General features: G+C 44.9%; 2 protein-coding genes across 2 annotated transcripts; one reads left to right on the top strand and one right to left on the bottom strand.

Moving 5' to 3' along the window:
- Positions 1-484: 484 nt before the first annotated feature.
- Positions 485-3,366, bottom strand: LOC110625095 (probable protein phosphatase 2C 63). Its single transcript, XM_021770630.2, has 4 exons — positions 2,938-3,366; positions 2,132-2,508; positions 1,302-1,535; positions 485-1,015 (listed from the first exon to the last, which is right to left on the bottom strand). The coding sequence occupies exons 1-4, from the start codon at positions 3,209-3,211 to the stop codon at positions 779-781; spliced, it is 1,122 nt and encodes a 373-aa protein (XP_021626322.1). The 5' UTR covers positions 3,212-3,366; the 3' UTR covers positions 485-778.
- Positions 3,367-5,160: 1,794 nt separating this feature from the next.
- Positions 5,161-6,933, top strand: LOC122724815. The gene is made up of 2 exons (XM_043960676.1): positions 5,161-5,297; positions 5,904-6,933. The coding sequence occupies exons 1-2, from the start codon at positions 5,161-5,163 to the stop codon at positions 6,931-6,933; spliced, it is 1,167 nt and encodes a 388-aa protein (XP_043816611.1).
- The last annotated feature ends 13,138 nt before the right edge of the window (positions 6,934-20,071 follow it).

Below are 20,071 nucleotides of genomic sequence, written 5' to 3'. Positions count from 1 at the left end.
TTCCAACTTAAAAGATTTGAAAAAGTTGGTCAATTATTCCATGGATGAGGAAATTGAACTATGAGATTGTTCATGTCAAGATCTAACCTAAGTAACTTTTTCAAATCTCCTAAATTGAAAGGAATGTAGCCGTTGATGTGGTCATGGGCAAAGGATCATTTCTTCCATATTAGCTGAATTGACTAAAGACAAAAGTGTTGGGCCTGAGAGGTCTTTGTCTCCAAGATCCAACTTAACCAAATGTTCCAAATTTCCTAATCCCGAAGGAATGAATAATTGATTTGATTTTGTGAAAGAATCAACCTCAAGAGTTTTTATATGAAATCTCTTTAATTTAAGCCAAACGATCTAGTAAGAAGAACTAAATTCTTGATTTTCTTTATTTCAAGTTAACTTTTTTTTTTTTAATTTAAAGAAATTATATTTTAAGTTGATATTTATGGCTTTATAATGCTGCAACATATTTCCTGTAGACAACAACATATCGGGAAGGAGCAGTAATTTCTAAATCCGCAAAACAAATAAATAAATACAAAATTGGTGCTATAATCTCCAAAAACAACTGAAGAAAAATATGGTTAGATGATCTTCATATGGAAAATTTTAAGGCACTTTAAAATGAAAATCCACTTTCCATCTGCATCCACCTATCCATCAACGTATGTACATAGATGTGAATTCAAAGGCTTATGTTCAGCACCAATCTGCAACTCTTTCATGTATAATCCAAAGGCTTTTCTTTTGTTCAACAAATTGACTCAAGCAAATTGTTCTCTACTCAGTCTGCATTTAGAGAGAAAATGTCAACAGGTGCAGTGGTGCAGCCAATCGTGTTTCGGTTTGGTCCACCATTTACAGGACCTTTCTGGTGATCAAGATAAATCACAATCACAGTGATATCATCATGAAAGTGACGCCTTATTCCCCTGTCGATTTTCTTTATATCATCATATCTCATTTCTCTTTTCTTTGCAGCCTCCTGGAGAGCAGCTCTTACCAATCTCTTAGCAATCCCCTGAAAGTTCAAATCAGGCATGGCACAATTAGCTAAACTACTCAAAAATCTTCCAAGTACATCAGAATAAAACGTAATTGAAAATTTGAAGCAGACTTCTAAGTCATTTCTCAATGCAAATGAACTGGCTGTTTTGTTTGAGAGATCAGAAATATACTTCTCCTCAAGGAACGCAATTCAATCAAACTTCTAGTTTAAATATGATATCGAATTATTTGTCCCAGGTGGAATCAAAGTTTAAATTGCTTAATTGCCTAGCTGCTTAAGTCAAAAACAAGGAACTCACAGCTCTTGGATATTTGAAAACTATCTCCACAACTGCTTGATCACTCAACTGTTCCCAAAGACCATCTGAAGCAAAGATCAGGAACAAGTCCTGTGGTCTCAGCTGTCTAATGAGTACTGAGGGTTCTGCTGTCACGAAAGGCCTTTTTAAAGGAATAGGGCCTCCAAATTGCGGAAAGAGGTGCCTGTTAAATTCAGGTTTCTTCAAATAAACATCACCGATAGATCTTGATACCTGAAATAGAAAATACGAAAAAGGTTAAGGATCACACATCTGGAATGTTCCTCTACATTTATGAACATTGGACATGAGAGAAAATAATGGCCTGCCACCAGCAAAAGGACACATATTTTAACTCGATCACGTATCAAAATCACATATTTTAACTTGATCATGAATCAAAATCTAAGTATACAATTACAAGAACCCAATTTAGTAATATTGGGAAAATTATTTTGAATCATTATCAATTATGCTTAAAGTGGTCTGCATAATTGTGTTCATCTCAAGAATAGACAATGTCCTGCTTTGCAGAGAGAGAGCAGATAATGGGATTCGATGAAGTACATTTGTATCCATAGAGCAAAAGAACAGATAAGAATATGAATCATGAGAACTATTCAAGTAATTCATTCTCATACAATAGTCAACATAATCAAATTATCACCACATTAACAACTGAAGACACAAATATGCTGACCCATCTCAAGAATCGACTCCAAAACCATTTAAAGCAATGTGGTTATTATTCAATAACTTGACAACGTTTAACCAGCCAAATTGGTAACTAAGTAGAAAATGCAGAGGGAAAAAATTCAACTCAAGGGTACCTGAATTATGCCCTTAATTCTCCAAACTCCATGAGTATACACCACAATATGCGAATCATCAGGATGGAGTGCCTCCACTTCCCTCCTAACCTCTTCAACAGCAACATTATGATCTGTTGATAACCTCTCTGCTACAATTGGTTTTTTCTTATCCCTATAAACTCTCCGTCCAAGAACTGCTCTTGAGTCCCCTAAATTTGCAACGTATAAGACATCATCATCTGTGATTGCTCCAACTAGACAACATGATCCCACAGAAGCAATTTGTGGTTTGATTGGCAGTGATCGCTTCACTAAATGACAAAATTCTTCCTCGGTTGCACTAAATGCCCTCTTTATCACATCCACGGATAATCCCCCTTGCTCTGTAGCAAATTCTGTGATTCAAACAAATAATTTAGTACAATCCAAATTGAAATAAAAAAACTCTGAAGTCTTGTTAAAAATTGAAAGTTTGGTGTAATTTCTATCTCCTTGAGCCAAAAACAATAAGAGATTCAATTCTAGTATTGTCCCACCAATCATAAAATTCAGTTGGAACAAAAGAATCATATAAAGAAAGCTAACAAAAATCATAATGGGTTAATAAGAAAAAGGACAAATAGATGCTTACTATTGACAAATGTTTCTAAAAGAGTTCACGAGAATAACTTTGAACAAAAGCAAATTGCACATAAACACAACAAAATTAAAAGAGATTCTCTGTCCGTCCTGTTCTGCTCTGTTCAGGACAGGTTGCACAGAAACAAAGCTCTAGCAAAAAGAAACAGATTAGAAACAGACAGATAATTTGAATTAGGGATTACTGTGCATGAATGGGAACAAATGCTTGTTAACGAATCTGGAAGCCTCAGGACCACCATGACCATCATAAACCCCAATATAAGTAGTGGAAGGAGACGTAAACACTTGACTCTGATCCTCCAGATTAGAATTGGCTTGAACCACGGCGATAGAATAGTCACCGGAAGCGTGCTGTTTCAAATCCGTATGCCACATCAACCCATCACCACCACCTCCTCCTCCGCCAGGTCGCCTCCCAAAGCATCGCTCAAGCGGCCTGTAGTAAGGCCGCAACATCACCTCCTTATTGTTGTCGTCGTCGCCGCCCCCACCGCCGCCGCAGTTGAGAAATTCAGAGTGGGGAAAGAGGAGGAGAAATTGCGTGGCAAAAGAGAGATGGGCCGTGATAGGGGAAAACGACTCTCTCAACGTTGCTTTATTACTGTGAACTCTACGCGTTTTAAAGATGAAAGTCGTTTTTTGTTCCCTTTTTTCTCTCTGTAATTGTAATTAAAATGAATTAAATCAATTTTTTTAGGTTGACTAATTGATTTAAGAGAATTAATAGTCAACCAAAATTAAAAAAGAATGAAAAAAAAAAGAAAAAAATAGTAATAAAAAAGGAAAATTAGCTGGCAGTGGGGCAGCCAATTGGATCTGACTGTACAATTGCGTGTCGTTTTGACCATGATTTGAGAGGTTTGCTTATTATCCAGGTATAAGCAACTATAAAAGGTGTTTTTTTTTCTTGCCAAAACTATAAAAAGTTGGGTAAAGCTGGAGTTACAGACCTCAACTACTTTTTTTTTTCTTTTCTTTTCGAATCATTATTTTGTTTTTTGTTTAAATTAAATTAAATTAAATCTTCCATTTTTGGTATTCTTATTTCTTATTTTTAGACATATTGGGTGAGAAAAATTGAATTTTAGAAATTTATGGAAATTGAACTAAATTGAAAGAAAAAAAAAATTGAACTCAATCGTTTTAATTTAATTTAATTTAGCTGATTGTATTTTTTAATAGGCTTTTATTTTATTTTTAGTATTTTTATTCCAATTAAAGTGTTTCAATTTTTTAATTTTCAACCTTTATTTTTTTTTATAATAATAAACACTAACAATATGAAAAAAATTTAAATTTTAAATTAAATTTTATATAATAAATAATTAATTTTGAAAGTGAATTAAATCTGATTTAAATTTAATAAAATAAAATATTAAAATATTTTTATTAAATATAATATGTTATATTTGATGATCGCTGGGTTTCTCCATCCCGGTCAAGGGCCAAGCCCGCGATAAGGGCTCATCATCCGAAAGCCCACACATTCTCTGCACTGACAGGTCAGGCCATTTCGATCCTCGATACCAGGCCCCCTTTGAATTTCTCAACTAGGTCGGCCCAGCCTTCACTGCTCCTCGGGCCGACCCCCTTTGGGCCTAGCTTTGTTCCTATCTTCCGGCCCAGCCCGGAACCAGGAGGAAGATTCATCCACCTGTCTTGTGGGCCCATCTACACACGCACAGGGAGAATCAAAGGCCGTTACGCATGGAGCAGAGATCTGATTCCCTCGTACGTCCGTATCAACGTAGCAGGGACAGGTGGACCAACGATATACGTTATGTTAGCACGTTACTAGCAGACAAAAGGAAACATATAAAAGGAGAAATACTCTCCTCTATGTCTAAACTTTTTTCAGTTTTACAGAACCCATTGTAAAACCATATTTCTCTGGATCTCAGATCATCAATTGGCGCCGTCTGTGGGAAACGAATGAGATCTTTTCATTACCGGAATTCCACTCTTAACAAAACCCATTGAGATCCACGATGGCTAATCACAATGAAAGCAACCTTAACATCCCAAATGACCTGAGCTCTGCCCAAGAGGGGCAGCAGTTCTCCTTTTCTAGCCCTACAACACTAAACAACCAAACGCCCATTCCTCTCAATCCCTCGCCAAGCTTGGCAGGGAATGCTCCCACCGCTACCTTATCCAACCAGGACCTTCAAACCATGGGCCTTCAACTACAGAACACCGCCCACTGGTTGGGGCAGATAATGCAACAAAGGGGCCTCAGCACCCCGATGAGTACACTCCCAGTGGTAGAAGAACCCCAAACCAATGAGCCCCAACCTGCCCCTGACCGCCTTCAAACCAGCAGCCGTGGTACCGGGGAAAGGGGGAGAAGAGCCGGGGAAGAGGAAGAACTGGAGGCCCGAGTCCATGGAAGGAGGGTGAGGGAGATGATAGAGAATGATGAGGCTGACAACTATTCCGCCGAGACAACCAGGTGGACGAGAAGTGAAGCAGAGGAGGAGGAATACCCCCTGGAGAAGAAACCCAGGCTGGAAAATGAGAATATGGACCAAAAGTTACAGAAGTTGAGAGAGCAGCTCTTGGCCGAGCTGGGAAAGAAGGATCAGAGCCAAACCTTCCTGCCCACTTCTTCACCTTTCTCGAAGTGGGTGCAGCAGGAGACTGTTCCTAAGAAGTTTATGATGCCATCAATGGCGGCTTATGACGGAGCTGGTAACCCGAGGGAGCATGTCATGAACTACAAGACCTTCATGGAACTGCAAACTTTATCGGATGACTTGATGTGCAAGGTATTCCCAACGACGCTCTCAGGGCCAGCACGGGCGTGGTTCAACAGCCTGAAAACCGGAAGCATTGAAAGTTTTGGAGATCTGGCCACTTGCTTCATCAGCCGGTTCATCGTCGGGGTGCCAGCAGATAGGAAGACGAGCTATCTAGAAACAGTAAGGCAGAGAAGGGATGAATTGCTCAGGGAGTATGTCACTCGTTTCAATACGGAGGCCCTGCAGATTCTCGACCTCGATGAGGGAAGGGCGGTGGAGGCCATGCAAAAGGGGACGACCTCTACCGAGTTCTTCGGCTCATTAAGCAGGAAGCCTCCGACCTCACTGGCCGAGCTGATGAAGAGGGCTGAGAAGTATATAAGGCAGGATGACGCCCTGGTGACAAGCCGATTCGCCAAGGGAGTGGCAGGTAAGGAGAAAGCCCCGGAGGAAAGGAGGCTGGAGAAGCACGAGAAGAAACATGGCAAAAGGCCTGAGCCCTACAGACAGCCCTGGGAGCGAAGGGACCAAAGACCTTTTCCTCCCCGGGTCTCAGAACAGAAGCCACTCCCTTCGTGGGTTCCGGAGAAGCTGACCCCACTCAATGCCTCTAGAGCCGAAGTGCTCGTAGCTGTCCAAGACAAGGAATTCTTACAATGGCCCAAACCCTTGAAAGCGAAAGCCGACCAGCGAAATCCTGACAAATACTGTCAGTTCCATCGTACTCATGGCCACGACACCAATAATTGTTTCCAATTGATCGTAGAAATTGAGAGGTTGATAAAAAGAGGACACCTGAAGAACTTCGTGAAGAAACCGGAAGGACAGAGACCTCAGCCCAATCCGGCAGTCCAAACGCCGAGAAGAACGGGAGCTAACCCTGTAAATGATGGGTCCAGTGGGACCATCAATATGATCGTAGGAGGCACAAGGGGTCGGATGAGCCGAAGGGGGAAAAAGAGGAATAGAGAGGGAGAAAACAGCAGTGCTGAGGTCATGCAGATCGTCGAACACTCTTTAACGACCATCACTTTCTCCTCGGAGGACGCTCAAGGTGTTCAGATGCCTCACGACGACGCCCTTGTCATTGAAGCTGTCATTCACAACTACCGGGTAAAGAAGATCTTGGTGGATGACGGAAGCAAGGTGAACCTGCTGCCTTACCGAGTCTTCCAGCAGATGGGAATTCCTGAAGAGCAACTGGTTCGGGACCAGGCCCCGATTAAAGGGATTGGAGGAACACCAGTGACGGTGGAAGGGAAAGTAAAGCTAGCCCTTACTTTGGGAGAGGCACCAAGGACTCACACCCATTATGCGGTGTTCCTGGTGGCTAAACTCCCCCTGAGCTACAACGCGATCCTGGGAAGACCTGTGCTGTTTGACTTTGAGTGTAATACCCGGTTTAAGTCCGGCATCGGAATTTCTATCGTCCGGTGACATTCAGGATGTCGGTATTCGTTTGACGGGTAGGATTTATGTTTTCTCAAGTCATGAAGTATGTTTTCATGTTTTCTAGTTAAATGGAAAAGAGTTTTTGCACGAAAAGAACCAAGGCAGAAAAGCCAGGTTCGGCCGCCGAAGGTGACATTCGGCCGCCGAACATGCATGGCTTTCGGTTTCACGTGTGGCCGCCGAAGCTGGTCTGGCCAGCCACCTATAAAAGGCCCTCAGTCAGTTGAAAGGATAAGTTTTGCCGTTTCTTTCACTTGCTAAGGTGAGACCCTATCCTTTTTGAGGTTTCTTCATGTGTTCATCAACTCATATAAAGATTTGATTGATTTTTATGTTATTTTTAAGGTTTTGAGCTAAAAACACAAAGTTTTGAAGGTTGGAGACTTTGAAGGCGAGTTGCTTCAAAACTCCACGTTAGGATCATTCATCTTCTTGTTTTCAAGAGGTAAGTGAAGATCCTGAGCTTGTTTTCATGATTTATGGAAGAGTTTTGAAGTTTTGGGAGAGAGTTGCATGAATAGGGTAAAAAGAGAGGTTTTGATGATTTTGTGAGAAAAGCTTGTATATGTGTTATATGTTTTGTGTTGTTGGGGTTTTTAGGTAGTTTTTGACCCCTTTGAGCTTACACTTGGGTGTATGCAAGTTGAGGAATTGAGGTGGTTGAGATTGGGAGAGGTTTGTCCATTTGGCGACAGGCAGAGCAAGTTTCTGCCTTGCTGATGAACCCAGCTTCGGCCGCCGAAGAATGGTTCGGCCGCCGAATGTGCTGAGGAGGTGGCTTTGGCTGCCCAAGCTTGCCCCCGAGCCTTTGGACTTTCGCCTCTGGAGGGGAGTTTTGGCCGCCGAAGTTGCCGCCGAAGGTTAGAGACTTTCGTCTCTGGAGTGCCTTTCAGCCCTCGAAACTTGCCCCCGAAAGGGTTCGGCTGCCGAAAGTAGAGATTCGGCCGCCGAAGGTGCATGAGTTTCGTCTCTGGAGAGGACTTTCGGCCGCCGAACCTGCCACCGAAAGTGTCCTGTCCAGCCTTCCTTTGCATGCTTTGCATAGATGTTTGAGTGAGTTTACGAGGATTCTTGGGGAGTGTACTAGAGTCAGTCATAAGCTAGTTTGGTCCCTCATTTGTATTTATCTGTGCCTACACAGACCAGAGGAACCAAAGAGAGCAGCAGTGAGTCCTGCTCCAGAGTTTACCGAGCCTGCAGAGTCAGTCCAGAAGCCAGAGGTGAGTGGAACTAAACTTAATTCTTTTACTTGAGAAATGAAATGCTTTTAGCATCATTCATGCATCATGAGGATACAGTAGGTTGTTTGCATTAGAGTCCACGAATATGTTGCATTGCATAGATATTTGTTGATGTGGGTGATGCTGAATGATCCAATAGTCTCTGAGAGAAGTCCAGGAGCCTTTGACTATGCCCTGGCAGGTATAGAGAAGTCCAAGAGCCTTTGACTACGCCCTGGCAGGTATAGTAAAGTCTAGGAGCCTTTGACTATGCCCTGGCAATGGTAAGTACACAGGTGTTATATACACGTATACATATATGACAGGAAGACCAGGTGCTCGATTCTACGCCCTGGCACAGAGCTACCAGGACTATGTGGTGACAGGTTTACCCTTGATGTGGATTGTCTGTGCTATGATGCATTCCATACGATCATGTTTTACTGATTGCTTTTACTGTTCTACTCACTGGGCTATAGAGCTCATCCCACTCCCTTAACCCCAGTCTTGCAGGTTCAGTGTACAGTGTACAGGGGAGATCAGCAGAGTACAGAAAGAGTAAAGAGATTTGTAATAGCTTAGAGTGGACATGTAATAGTAAAGAGATGTACTAGTTGTGTATACAGTTACAGTTGTGCGTGACTTAGTTGGTTTTCATATAACTCTTTTGTTATGTACATGATCTGTATATGTATATGTTTTACAGAGTATGTAAAAAACCAGGCTTACCAGGTATGAGATCCATCTAGAGCAAGCTCTAGTCAGGGGTACAGAGTACAGAAGACAGAGATAGTGCATGCACAGGTTAAGCCTTGGTTCAGAAAAGAATTTTTATTTTCACAAAAACTGTATGATCATGTATGAGATTTACAGGTACACAGAGAGTATAGCAGGCTTGCTACGGGTTCTGGCGGCCTTAAGCCGACCTGAATCCTAGCGCCGGTGACGGTCCATTTTGGGGTCGTTACAGATTGGTATCAGAGCCCTAGGTTCACATGATCGGACCTATAGAGAGAGTGTCGGGCTCATAGAGGCTAGAGGAAGGCAAGCACAATAGGGAAACATATCCACTAGGATAGGATGTTGTGTCCTGTCTGTTTGCTGTTGTGACATGCCATGAAATGCATGTGCTATATTGCAATATATGAGGTAACTTTATCCTGATATGCTCTGTTATGTGTTGTTTTCCAGAGTTAAGATGCGAGGAACTCGTCGATCAGCTCGATTGACTGGAGTCCCACCAGATAGTGAGAGACCAGCTGCTCGTCCTCCTGCATTGCCAAGGGCAAGGTCACAAAGATCTAGCAGGGAAGGTACGTCAATAGACCCTAGAAGGTCTGTAGACGAGAGCAGAAGAGGTACAGTTAGAGGAGGAAGATCAGAGGAAGTGAGGGAGGCTATGGAGATTGATCAGTCTAGAGATGAAAGAATAGCTTAGAGTGGACATGTAATAGTAAAGAGATGTACTAGTTGTGTATACAGTTACAGTTGTGCGTGACTTAGTTGGTTTTCATATAACTCTTTTGTTATGTACATGATCTGTATATGTATATGTTTTACAGAGTATGTAAAAAACCAGGCTTACCAGGTATGAGACCCATCTAGAGCAAGCTCTAGTCAGGGGTACAGAGTACAGAAGACAGAGATAGTGCATGCACAGGTTAAGCCTTGGTTCAGAAAAGAGTTTTTATTTTCACAAAAACTGTATGATCATGTATGAGATTTACAGGTACACAGAGAGTATAACAGGCTTACTACGGGTTCTGGCGGCCTTAAGCCGACCTGAATCCTAGCGCCGATGATGGTCCATTTTGGGGTCGTTACATTGAAGCCGTCACCAGTATCAGATATCTGGCGATGAAGTTCCCAACAGAAGCAGGGGTGGGAATAGCTCGGGGAAGCCAGGAGGAAGCAAGGGCAGTGTACCTAGCTACGGTAGCGGAGCTAAGCTCAACAGAGGAAGGGCTGGATTCAGAAGTCTTAGAGGTCAGGGACGAGAAAACAGAGGCCAGGACAGAGCCGATGGGGGAACTGGAGATTTTTCCCTTATCAGAAGTAGAAACAGATAAAGTCTTCAGTCTCAACGCCGGCCTCACCAAAGAGCAGAAAACCGAGGTCATGGCCCTGATCCGCAGTCACGCGTCAACCTTCGCCTGGAAGCCTTCTGACATGCCCGGAATTGATCCCGAGGTGATAACCCATAAGCTGAATGTCTTCCCCGAAGCTAGACCGGTAAAGCAGAAGAAGAGGGTGGTAGGAAGGGAGAAGCAACAGGCTACCAGGGAGGAAGTGCAGAAGTTAGAAAAGGCAGGCTTTATTAGGGAAGTCATGTACCCGCAGTGTTTAGCTAATCTTGTACTAGTCAAAAAGGCCAATGGCAAATATAGGATGTGCATAGATTTCACTGACCTAAATTAGGCTTGCCCTAAAGATTGTTATCCCCTCCCTGATATTAATAAAATGGTCGATTCTACGACCGGTTTTGATTATATGTCGTCTTTGGATGCAATGTCGGGTTATCATCAAATCCCAATGGACAGGTCGGACGAAGAAAAGACCTCGTTCATAACAGAAGATGGGACTTATTGCTACAGAGCCATGCCTTTCGGATTGAAAAACGCCGGGACAACTTACCAAAGACTGATGAACAAAATCTTCAAAGATCAAATCGGCAGAAACGTAGAAGTTTATGTGGATGATATGGTGGTCAAGAGCCTAACTTTCCAACAGCACGTGGCAGATTTGAGGGAGGTATTCAGAATATTAGATCAGTACAGAATGAAGCTGAATCCAGCGAAATGCGCCTTCTTCATTAGAGGAGGAAAATTCCTGGGATACATGGTGAGTGGGAAAGGCATTGAGCCCAACCCGGAGAAGGTAGAGGCCATATTGAATATGCCAGAACCGACCTGTGTGAGAGACGTCCAGAGACTGACCGGGAGAGTAGTGGCACTTAATCGATTCATGTCAAGGTCGGCAGAAAAGTGTTTACCGTTCTTCAAGAAGTTGAGGAAAGTGCCAAACTTCGAATGGACAGAAGACTGTCGAGAAGCCTTCAAAGAACTCAAAAGCTATCTCAGCTCGCCTCACGTGCTTAGTAGTCCCATAGAAGGTGAGGAACTTCTGATATACCTGGCAGCCTCTGAACAAGCAGTCAGCGCCGTATTGGTAAGGGTGGAAGAAGGAGAGCAGAAGCCTATTTTCTATGTCAGCAAGGTGCTTAAGGATGCCGAGGTCAAATATTTGAATATTGAGAAGATAGCATACGCTCTACTACTGGCAGTCCGAAAGTTCAGGGTTTATCTGGAAGGCCACCAAGGAGTAGTAATGACAGATCAACCTTTGAAGAAGATTCTGCATAGACCGGAGACCTCAGGCCGGATGCTAGCGTGGTCCATTGAGATTAGCCCCTACTGCCTAGAGTATTGACCTCAAACAGCTATAAAATCTCAGGCCCTTGCCGACTTCATAGCAGAGTGCACATTCAGTGAGGAACAAGGGTAATCATCTTCAGAAGTATCGGGAAAGGAAAGAAAGGAAGAACTCTTCCAAAAGTTCAGCTGGAAATTATATGTAGACGGGGCTTCAGGTGCCGGGGGCAGCGGTGCTGGAATAATGCTTAAGGGGCCTGGAGAATTTAAGGTTTGCTACGCCCTACGCTTAGAATTTAAAGCCTCCAATAATATGGCGGAGTATGAAGCCCTAATAAACGGGATGCTGGTGGCAATGGAGGTAGGGGCGACCGATCTTGAAGTAAATAGCGACTCACAACTGGTGGTCAATCAGATAACTAGAGCATATCAGGCTAGAGATCCCACCATGCAGAGCTACCTGGCAAAAGTAAAAGCAATAGAGGCTGAACTCATAGATCGGGGAGTTACCATCAAATTTCAAAGAATACCACGGGAAGAAAATGAGGAAGCAGACCTGCTTAGTCGGTTGTCCAAAGAAGAATTAGAACAGCTCCCCGATGAAGTGTACATACAACACGTCCACACGCCTGCTTTTAGTAAAACAAACACGGTGTTGCAGGTGGAACAAAGTCCGACTTGGATGACCCCATACCTAGAATACCTAGAGAAGGGAAAGCTCCCCAAGGATAAAAACGAAGCCAGAAAGATATCAGCTCGTGCTACCAATTACCAAGTAGTAAGAGGGACCTTATACAGAAAAGGGAAATCCAGCCCATGGCTCCGGTGTGTGAGCCCGGAAGAGGCTACAAAGGTGATGGAAGAAATACACAGGGGAATGTGCGGAGCTCATGAAGGGGCAGGGACATTAGCCAATAAAAAATTCAGGCAAGGGTACTATTGGCCCACTGTTAAAAGTGAAGCAGAAGAGTTTGTCCGAAGGTGCGATGTATGCCAGAGGTTTGCTAACGCCATCAATGTCCCGGCTACTCCTCAGTCCAGCATATCCAGTCCATGGCCATTCTCACAATGGGAAATAGATATCCTGGGACCTTTTCCCAAAACCACGGGACAGAAAAAGTTCGTAGTAGTGGCTGTGGAGTACTTCTCAAAATGGCCAGAGGCGGTGGCAGTCCCCACAATCACAGTCCGGCAGATGATAGACTTTGTGTGGGGTCATATCATCTGCAGATTTGGCATACCAAAAGTGCTTATCTCAGACAATGGCAGACAATTCGACTGCAATACCTTCAGAGCATTTACGGCAAACATGGGCATATGGCATAAGTTTTCTTCGGTGGCCCATCCTCAAACCAATGGCCAGACAGAGGTCACCAACCGAGCAATCCTCCAGGGGCTGAAAAAACGACTGGATGGGGCAAAGGCGAATTGAGCAGACGAGCTCAACAGCATCCTGTAGGCACTCCGAACCACCCCTAGAGCATCCACTAAAGAAACACCCTTTGCACTTGCTTACGGCACAGAGGCCGTAGTCCCAATCGAGTTACAAGTCCCCACACATCGAATCCAGTTCAGCAGCGAAAGCTCCAATGAAGATAAATTAAGAAGCAACCTGGATGCCCTAGAGGAAATCAGGGAAGAAGCTCAAGTTCGAACTGCCGCCTATCAACAAAGGGCAGCCCGTTATTACAATCAAAGGGTCAGGGAAAGAAGCTTGAAGGTGGGAGATTTGGCCCTGAGAAACCTGGAGGCTACGAGAAAAAGAGCAGCAATGGGCAAGTTGGCACCGACCTGGGAGGGCCCATTCAGGATAACAAAAGTGGTCAGGCCAGGAGTATACCGAATTGAAGATATGCAGGGAAACCCTGAGTCCCATGCTTGGAATGTCCAGCACTTGAAGAGGTATTTCCCTTGAAATATTTGTAAAGAAAAATATTATACTCTGAAAAGCACAAATGAATAAAATAACGCCATTCTTTACACAATGATGTTATCTCTGTTATGAATGTCACTTCTCTTTTAAAAAAGAAAGAACAGAATATGAAGACCCTGAAACACGGAGCATAAAGACCGGGATCTCTTAGAACTCCCGGGAAAACAAAGAAGACCGAGATCCCCTAGAACTCCCGGGAAAACAAAATAAAAACAGCCGGTGAGGATCTTAAAAGACCTCCCGGAGCATGAAGACTGGGATCCCCTAGAACTCCCGGGAAAACAAAGAAGACCGGGATCCCCTAGAACTCCCGGGAAAACAAAATAAAAACGGCCGGTGAGGATCTTAAAAGACCTCCCGGAGCATGAAGACCGGAATCCCCTAGAACTCCCGGGAAAATAAAAACGGCCGGTGAGGATCTTAAAAGACCTCCCGGAGCATGAAGACCGGGATCCCCTAGAACTCCCGGGAAAATAAAGAAGACCGAGATCCCCTAGAACTCCCGGGAAAACAAAACAAAAATGGCCGGTGAGGATCTTAAAAGACCTCTCGGAGCATGAAGACCGGAATCCCCTAAAACTCCCGGGAAAACAAAGAAGACCGGGATCCCTTAGAACTCCCGGGAAAACAAAAACGGCCGGTGAGGATCTTAAAAGACCTCCCGGAGCATGAAGACCGGGATCCCCTAGAACTCCCAGGAAAACAAAGAAGACCGAGATCCCCTAGAACTCCCGGGAAAACAAAACAAAAACGGCCGGTGAGGATCTTAAAAGACCTCCCGGAGCATGAAGACCGGGATCTCCTAGAACTCTCGGGAAAGCAAAGAAGACCGGGATCCCCTAGAACTCCTGGGAAAACAAAACAAAAACGGTCAGTGAAGGTCTTAAGGGCCTCCCGGAGCAAAAATTCCCAATATCATGTGCAGGGACAACTCATGAAAACACAGCTCCGATCTCACGCGAAAGAGGAGTCCTAAGCTACCAATGAAAAAACGGATTCCGACCTCTCGAAAGAGCTTGGGGCACAATAGCCAAGAGCTCCACAGCTCCATGCCAACCTCAGAAAATGAGCTCGATACTACCTCAACCTCGCGAATTGACCGCTGGCGCTGAACTAGCTCAACTAGCCTAGAGAGAGGTCTAAACAGCAAAGAGCCCGGAAAATACTCAGGGGTACAAGAAGCGTTACATACTGTAGGCATAAAAGCCTAAGCAAAGAGCAAAGAATCGAGCTCCCAACTCGGATAGACTCGCAACATGCAACACTTAGGTAGAATGAAGCTAAGTATAGAGGAAGTAACATAGAACCGAGTTCCCTCTATGAAAAGGCCCATAAATGCAGGAACATATAGGAGGATAAACGAGGGCAAAGGACTGTGCTCACAGCTCGAATCAGTTTGCCATGAACAAACATTTAGCAACATTAACCCAAGAAGAAGGAAAACGACAAAGGCCGACCTCCCCGTCCCGGTGGAGCACGCAGATTAAGTTGCACCGACTGACAAAGGATCCCCTCGAGGAGAACCGGACATCCGAGCTCACTACCAGAAAGCGAAGTAAAATCGTCTAAAAAGAAGCCGTGCAAGTACAAACGAAGTATAGGGGTTTACTTCCTCACCATTCATGTAATAAATATTGAGGAAGTACAGGGGCAATCCGAGGAAAATCTAATGACACAAAGCAGATAAAACCTCAGCTCCAGTCTCTGTCAAGACAGAACTAAAGGCAGAAAGACGAGCCCTGCTCATCATCGACACAGGTACATGATCTGATTCACTATTACTCAGCAAAGGTTGTGCGCCCGAGCTCACATTAATAAAGTAACGAAACAGAACTCACGAGTGCAGCTAGCCCAGCTCGGAAAGAGCTTACGGATGAGAATGCCTTGTGAGATTAGAAACGTTTATAAGTCAGAGACTAAGTCCCTGGTTAAAATTTTCAGCCTTGATTAGCTGAGAGAAAAGGAATGAAAAATGATGTAGTCAATTCCTTACAAAGTTTATTAAGCACAGCGTAAGTATTTCTTGTCAAAACTTTAAAATTTAGACAAGTTAGACTGTTTAACAGAAAAAGTAGTCCAAGTAAAAGAAATTAAAATTTCATTAGAGAAAAAAGATATTACAACCTATTTATCTGATGAGGTCGAAGGAAAAATAGTCCTTAAGGGGCTTACATTTCTAAGAATGTCATCGCCGACACTATCTTTATTTACATTTGCATCTAAAGGAGATCTGGCACCTTCCAACTCAGATCTCTCAATGCCAACAACAGGGTCACCCCCTTCAGGCTCGGGGTCGTCTCCTTTAGTTCCGAGGTCCTCCATATCTTCCCCGTCCAGCTCGGATTCTTCCTCAGAAGACCCAGCTGCAGTGCGAGAGGTTCCTCTAGGCAAGGGGAAATCATCTTCCCCATATAGCACATTCTCGCCATCAGAATCCACTTCGGCAACTCGAAGTTCTGCCAGAGGAGTATTAGGAGCATGTCTGGCTTCTCTTAAACCCCGATTGTAGCCAGTCTGGAACATGCGGAAGGCTTTCTGCCAAATAGCAGTCTTCATCTCCTCAGAGGCTTTATACTCCGCAAGTTGTGATTCACAGGCCTCAGCTATAACTGCCTTCAGCTAAGGGGAATCCTTGTAATCTTGGAGGTGAGCTTCACAGGCCTGCTCAATCTTTCTTTTTAGCTCGTTCGACTCCTGATACTCCATTAGACGCTTATCGCACTCCAGTTGGATCTTGCCCTCAGCATGTCCGGCTACCTCGAGCAGGGCTGGATATTTACGTTCTAAAGTCCTGACTTCATGGCTAAGCTGTTGATTACGAAGTTTGGACTCCTCCACCGATGAAGCCAGATTTTTGATACGTTCAGAATTCGCGCTCAGCTCCTGCTCAAGGACCTCCACCCAAGCTAGGGCCCTCTCTTTGTGAATATTCGCCTTATCCAGGTGAACTTGAAGTCCTTCTAAATCAACCTTCAGGGCCTCATACTGGCGCTGGACCTCATCCTTCTGGCTTACAGTCTCATCCCTCTCACGAAGGGCCCCCACCATGGAGGACAGCTGCTTCAAAACCCCCTCACAGCGGACCTCAGCGGCAGCTGCCCTCTCGTCTGATTCCTTTAAAATCTCCCGGGTGCGAGACAACTCTGCTTCCAGGGATTTGGCATGTTCATGCGCCTCGGCTGTTCTCACATCAGCCCTTTTGAGAGCCTCCAAAGCTGTATGTAACTCGAGTTGGAGAGACTCGGAGTGCTCTCGAGTAGCTGTGAGATTGCCTCTAGCGTCGCCGGTAGCAGATAAGTTCTCTTCCAGGCGCGCCTCCTCAATCCGGCGATTCACAGACTCTCGGAGAGAATGGTCGCGAGCATCTACCTCCATGAAGAGGCCCGTCACCTAGTACAAAAGAACAACCATCAAAAGAAAGGAATAAAGAGAACCAAAAGAGAAATAGAAAGACAATTTACCATCAGAAGCATCTCCCTAATTATGTCTCCGAGCTCCCCTCGAGATCGAGATCGGAACGATGCCTGCTCCCTAGTAGAACTGGCTAGAAGACCAGTGAGAGCAAGCAGGCGTTGATCTGAGGCCTCCGTAATTCCACCAAACATCCATTCTCTAAGGATTTCGGCAACTACACTGGCTGGAGATTGATGGGTGATGTCCTCCGTGTTCAGAATATCGTTGTCAGGAGCAGACAACAGAGGGACAACGGGAACATCTTTTTCTTTCCCAATAGGAGGGAGGGATGGAGATGATCCTTTGGAAGCCCTGTGCTTCTTCCGAGCAGGAGCTGGGGCAAATGTTTCAGGAGGGGATGGACGCTTATCCCCGGCCTTTGCTATGACGCCCCCAGACCCATATCCAATCCCCACTGGGGCAGGGGCATCTCTGGTAGGAGCCTCCGGGACACTGTCCTCAACAAGAATGACTTCCATTCCCATCCCAAGAGCCTCCTCTTCAATAATAGGGGACTCAAATCTTCCCCTTGGCGCCTCCTCAAAAGGAAGAGCAAGATCCGACTTCGTCTGTTCAATGTCCCCTGCCTGCTTCACAACAACTAGAGAAGTTTCCTGCGCATCCTCCGTAGAACCCTGATCAGACTTAGACTCCTGAACAGGTTTCAGAGCAGAGGCCGACCTGCCACGGCCAGACGGCTGAGAGGACCTAGTACTACGTGAACGCGGCTTAGGAGCTTGAGAGGAAGCTCTGGCAAGAGGTCGGCTAATCCTCTTAGAAGAAACAATATGAGCCACCTCTTCAGCAGCCTCAGACACGCGACGCCCAGCCCGAAAGGCATCTAAGGCGGTGTTCATGCTTTTCCAAGACAGAACAAAGTTCTTTGGAGGCTTGATCTGGTCCATATCAACATTGGAAGCTGCCAAAAAAACACAAAACAAGAAAAAATTAGCGTACTTTGTAATATCATTTATGAGGAAAAAGCAGAATTGCTAAACAAGACACTATACCCGTGTCTTGGATATCCCTAAGGTTAGACACGAACATACACTTCTCGACGTCATACTTCTTGTCAACAGAAATCAGTCGAAGATACCCCACCTGCTCGGCAAGGCTTAGTTGGGGCAGGTCGTTGCAACCCAGGGGGACATCCTCCCAGCCTAGCCTCACTCCCCACGATAAGTCGGTCTCTTTTCTCAGCTCTACCACAAGGAAACTCTCTACCCATCCCTTTATTGAGTCCTTGTAGCCCGTGAAAAGAGATAATCCACTACGGGGAGAAAAATAGTAAAAATTCTGAACCGCTCTAACGAGGCGGAAGAAAGTGGCGAATAGACACGCCGTGGGTGTAAAACCCCAACTCAAGCAGATAGATTCAAAACAACACATGAACAAAATGGAATTTGGGGACAACATCCGAGGGGTTACCCCAAAGTATTGGAAAACCTCGATGAAGAAAGGGGTAAAAGGAAAAGTCAGACCGAAGTCCTTCTGCTTAAGGAAGAAGACTATGCAATGACCCCTTTGGGGATCTATCAAACCAGGAGGGGAAGGGTTTGGAAGAACTATCCTTTCATTTCGGAGAGGAGCTCGAATAAGGTAAAGCGGAGTGTCTAAATACCCCCGAGAAATATACTTCGTTATGGAAGAAGGAGTAATGTGCAACTCGAGATTAGCAACATTGGGAAGCTTAGGACCTTCCATAGAGGAATAAGAGAGCGTACCTGTAATACCCGGCTCGAGTCCGGCATCGGAATTCCTGTAGTCCGGTGGAATCTCGGGTGTCGGAACCCTCGAGAAGGGTAAGACATATGTTTTCCAAGGTAGTTTCACTTGTTTTCCTGTTTTGACGAGTTAAAAGACGTGAGTTTTGTAAGAAAAGCAACAAGGGAGAAATGCAAAGGTTCGGCCGCCGAAGGCACTTTCGGCCGCCGAACATTGCATGGTTGCGGCTTCACGTTCGGCTGCCGAAGGTGGTCTGGCCAGCCACCTATAAAAAGGGCCAAGGGTCGGTGGAAGGAGGTTATTTCTCCTCCACTTGCAGCCAGAGGTGAGTTTCAGCCTCTCCTACGTTGACTTTCATGTTTTCCATGATTTTCATCAAATCTTTCAAGAGTTTTAAGAGTTTTGGTGACTTATGAAGGTTTTGAACAAAAGAACCAAGTTTTGAAGTTTGGAGCTTTGGAAGAGCTTTTCTTCATATCTCCACGTTAGGATCCTTCATCCTCAAGTTCTTTAAGAGGTAAGTGAAGATCCTGAGCTTCTTTGATGATTTTGAAAGGTTTTATGAAGTTTGTATGGGTAGTATGCATGTTTAGGTTTAGGTGAGGTTTTTGATGATTTGTGGTGTTCAAACATGTTTAAGTGTTATGTGCTATGTTTGTTTGGGGTTTTAGGGTAGTTTTAGACCCCTTTGTGCATATCTATGGGTATATGCTAGTTGGGAGTAGTTGATATGCATGTTTGTAGGTTGTTGGGCAAAGTTTGCATGAAACAGAGCAGGGTTCTGCCCTTCGGGCAAAACCAGGTTCGGCCGCCGAAGGAAGGTTCGGCCGCCGAAGGAAGGTTCGGCCGCCGAACCCCTTGTGGAGGCAGTTCGGCTGCCAAAGGTTGCCCCCGAAAGCTAGGCTTTCGGTTTAGAAAGAGACTTTCGGCCGCCGAAAGAGGGAGTTCGGCCGCCGAAAGTGTGTGCGTTTCGTCTCTGGACGAGACCTTCGGCCGCCGAAGGTGCCGCCGAACATGCATGAGTTTCGTCTCTGGAGAGGGGTTTCGGCCGCCGAACTTGCCGCCGAAAGTGCCCTGTCCAGCTTTCTTTAGCATGTTTTATGTGCTGGTTTGGGGATTGTTTAGAGGGGTTTTGGGGAGTTTCTTAGAGATGTTCTTGAGTGAGTTTGGTCCCTCATTTGAGTCCACCTGTGTAGGTACGGACCAGAGGAATCAGGGAGGTCAGCAGTGAGTCCAGTGTCAGAACCTGCAGAGTCAGTTCAGAGATAACTACATGTGAGTGGAACTTACCTTAATGTTTTAATATGACAACTGAATATTTTATCATGCTTCATGCATCATGACTATGCACTAGGGTGAGTGCATTAGAGTACACGAATATGACGCATTGCATGTATCCTTGTACTTGGCATGGCTCCTTG

The sequence above is a fragment of the Manihot esculenta genome, chromosome 10, assembly GCF_001659605.2.
Source record: "Manihot esculenta cultivar AM560-2 chromosome 10, M.esculenta_v8, whole genome shotgun sequence".
NCBI classification, from domain to species: Eukaryota; Viridiplantae; Streptophyta; class Magnoliopsida; order Malpighiales; family Euphorbiaceae; genus Manihot; species Manihot esculenta.
The sequence above is the reverse complement of the archived record's forward strand: the minus strand, read 5'-3'. Positions and strand labels throughout refer to the sequence as shown.

Coding starts and splice junctions, on each gene's coding strand:
- LOC110625095 (XM_021770630.2), bottom strand. CDS start 3,211: ATGTTGCGGCCTTACTACAGGCCGCTTGAGCGATGCTTTGGGAGGCGA. Junction 2,509..2,937: donor TTTGTTCCCATTCATGCACA/GTAATCCCTAAT, acceptor TTTGAATCACAG/AATTTGCTACAGAGCAAGGG. Junction 1,536..2,131: donor GAATTAAGGGCATAATTCAG/GTACCCTTGAGT, acceptor TTTCTATTTCAG/GTATCAAGATCTATCGGTGA.
- LOC122724815 (XM_043960676.1), top strand. CDS start 5,161: ATGATAGAGAATGATGAGGCTGACAACTATTCCGCCGAGACAACCAGG. Junction 5,298..5,903: donor ATGGACCAAAAGTTACAGAA/GTTGAGAGAGCA, acceptor CCTGGTGACAAG/CCGATTCGCCAAGGGAGTGG.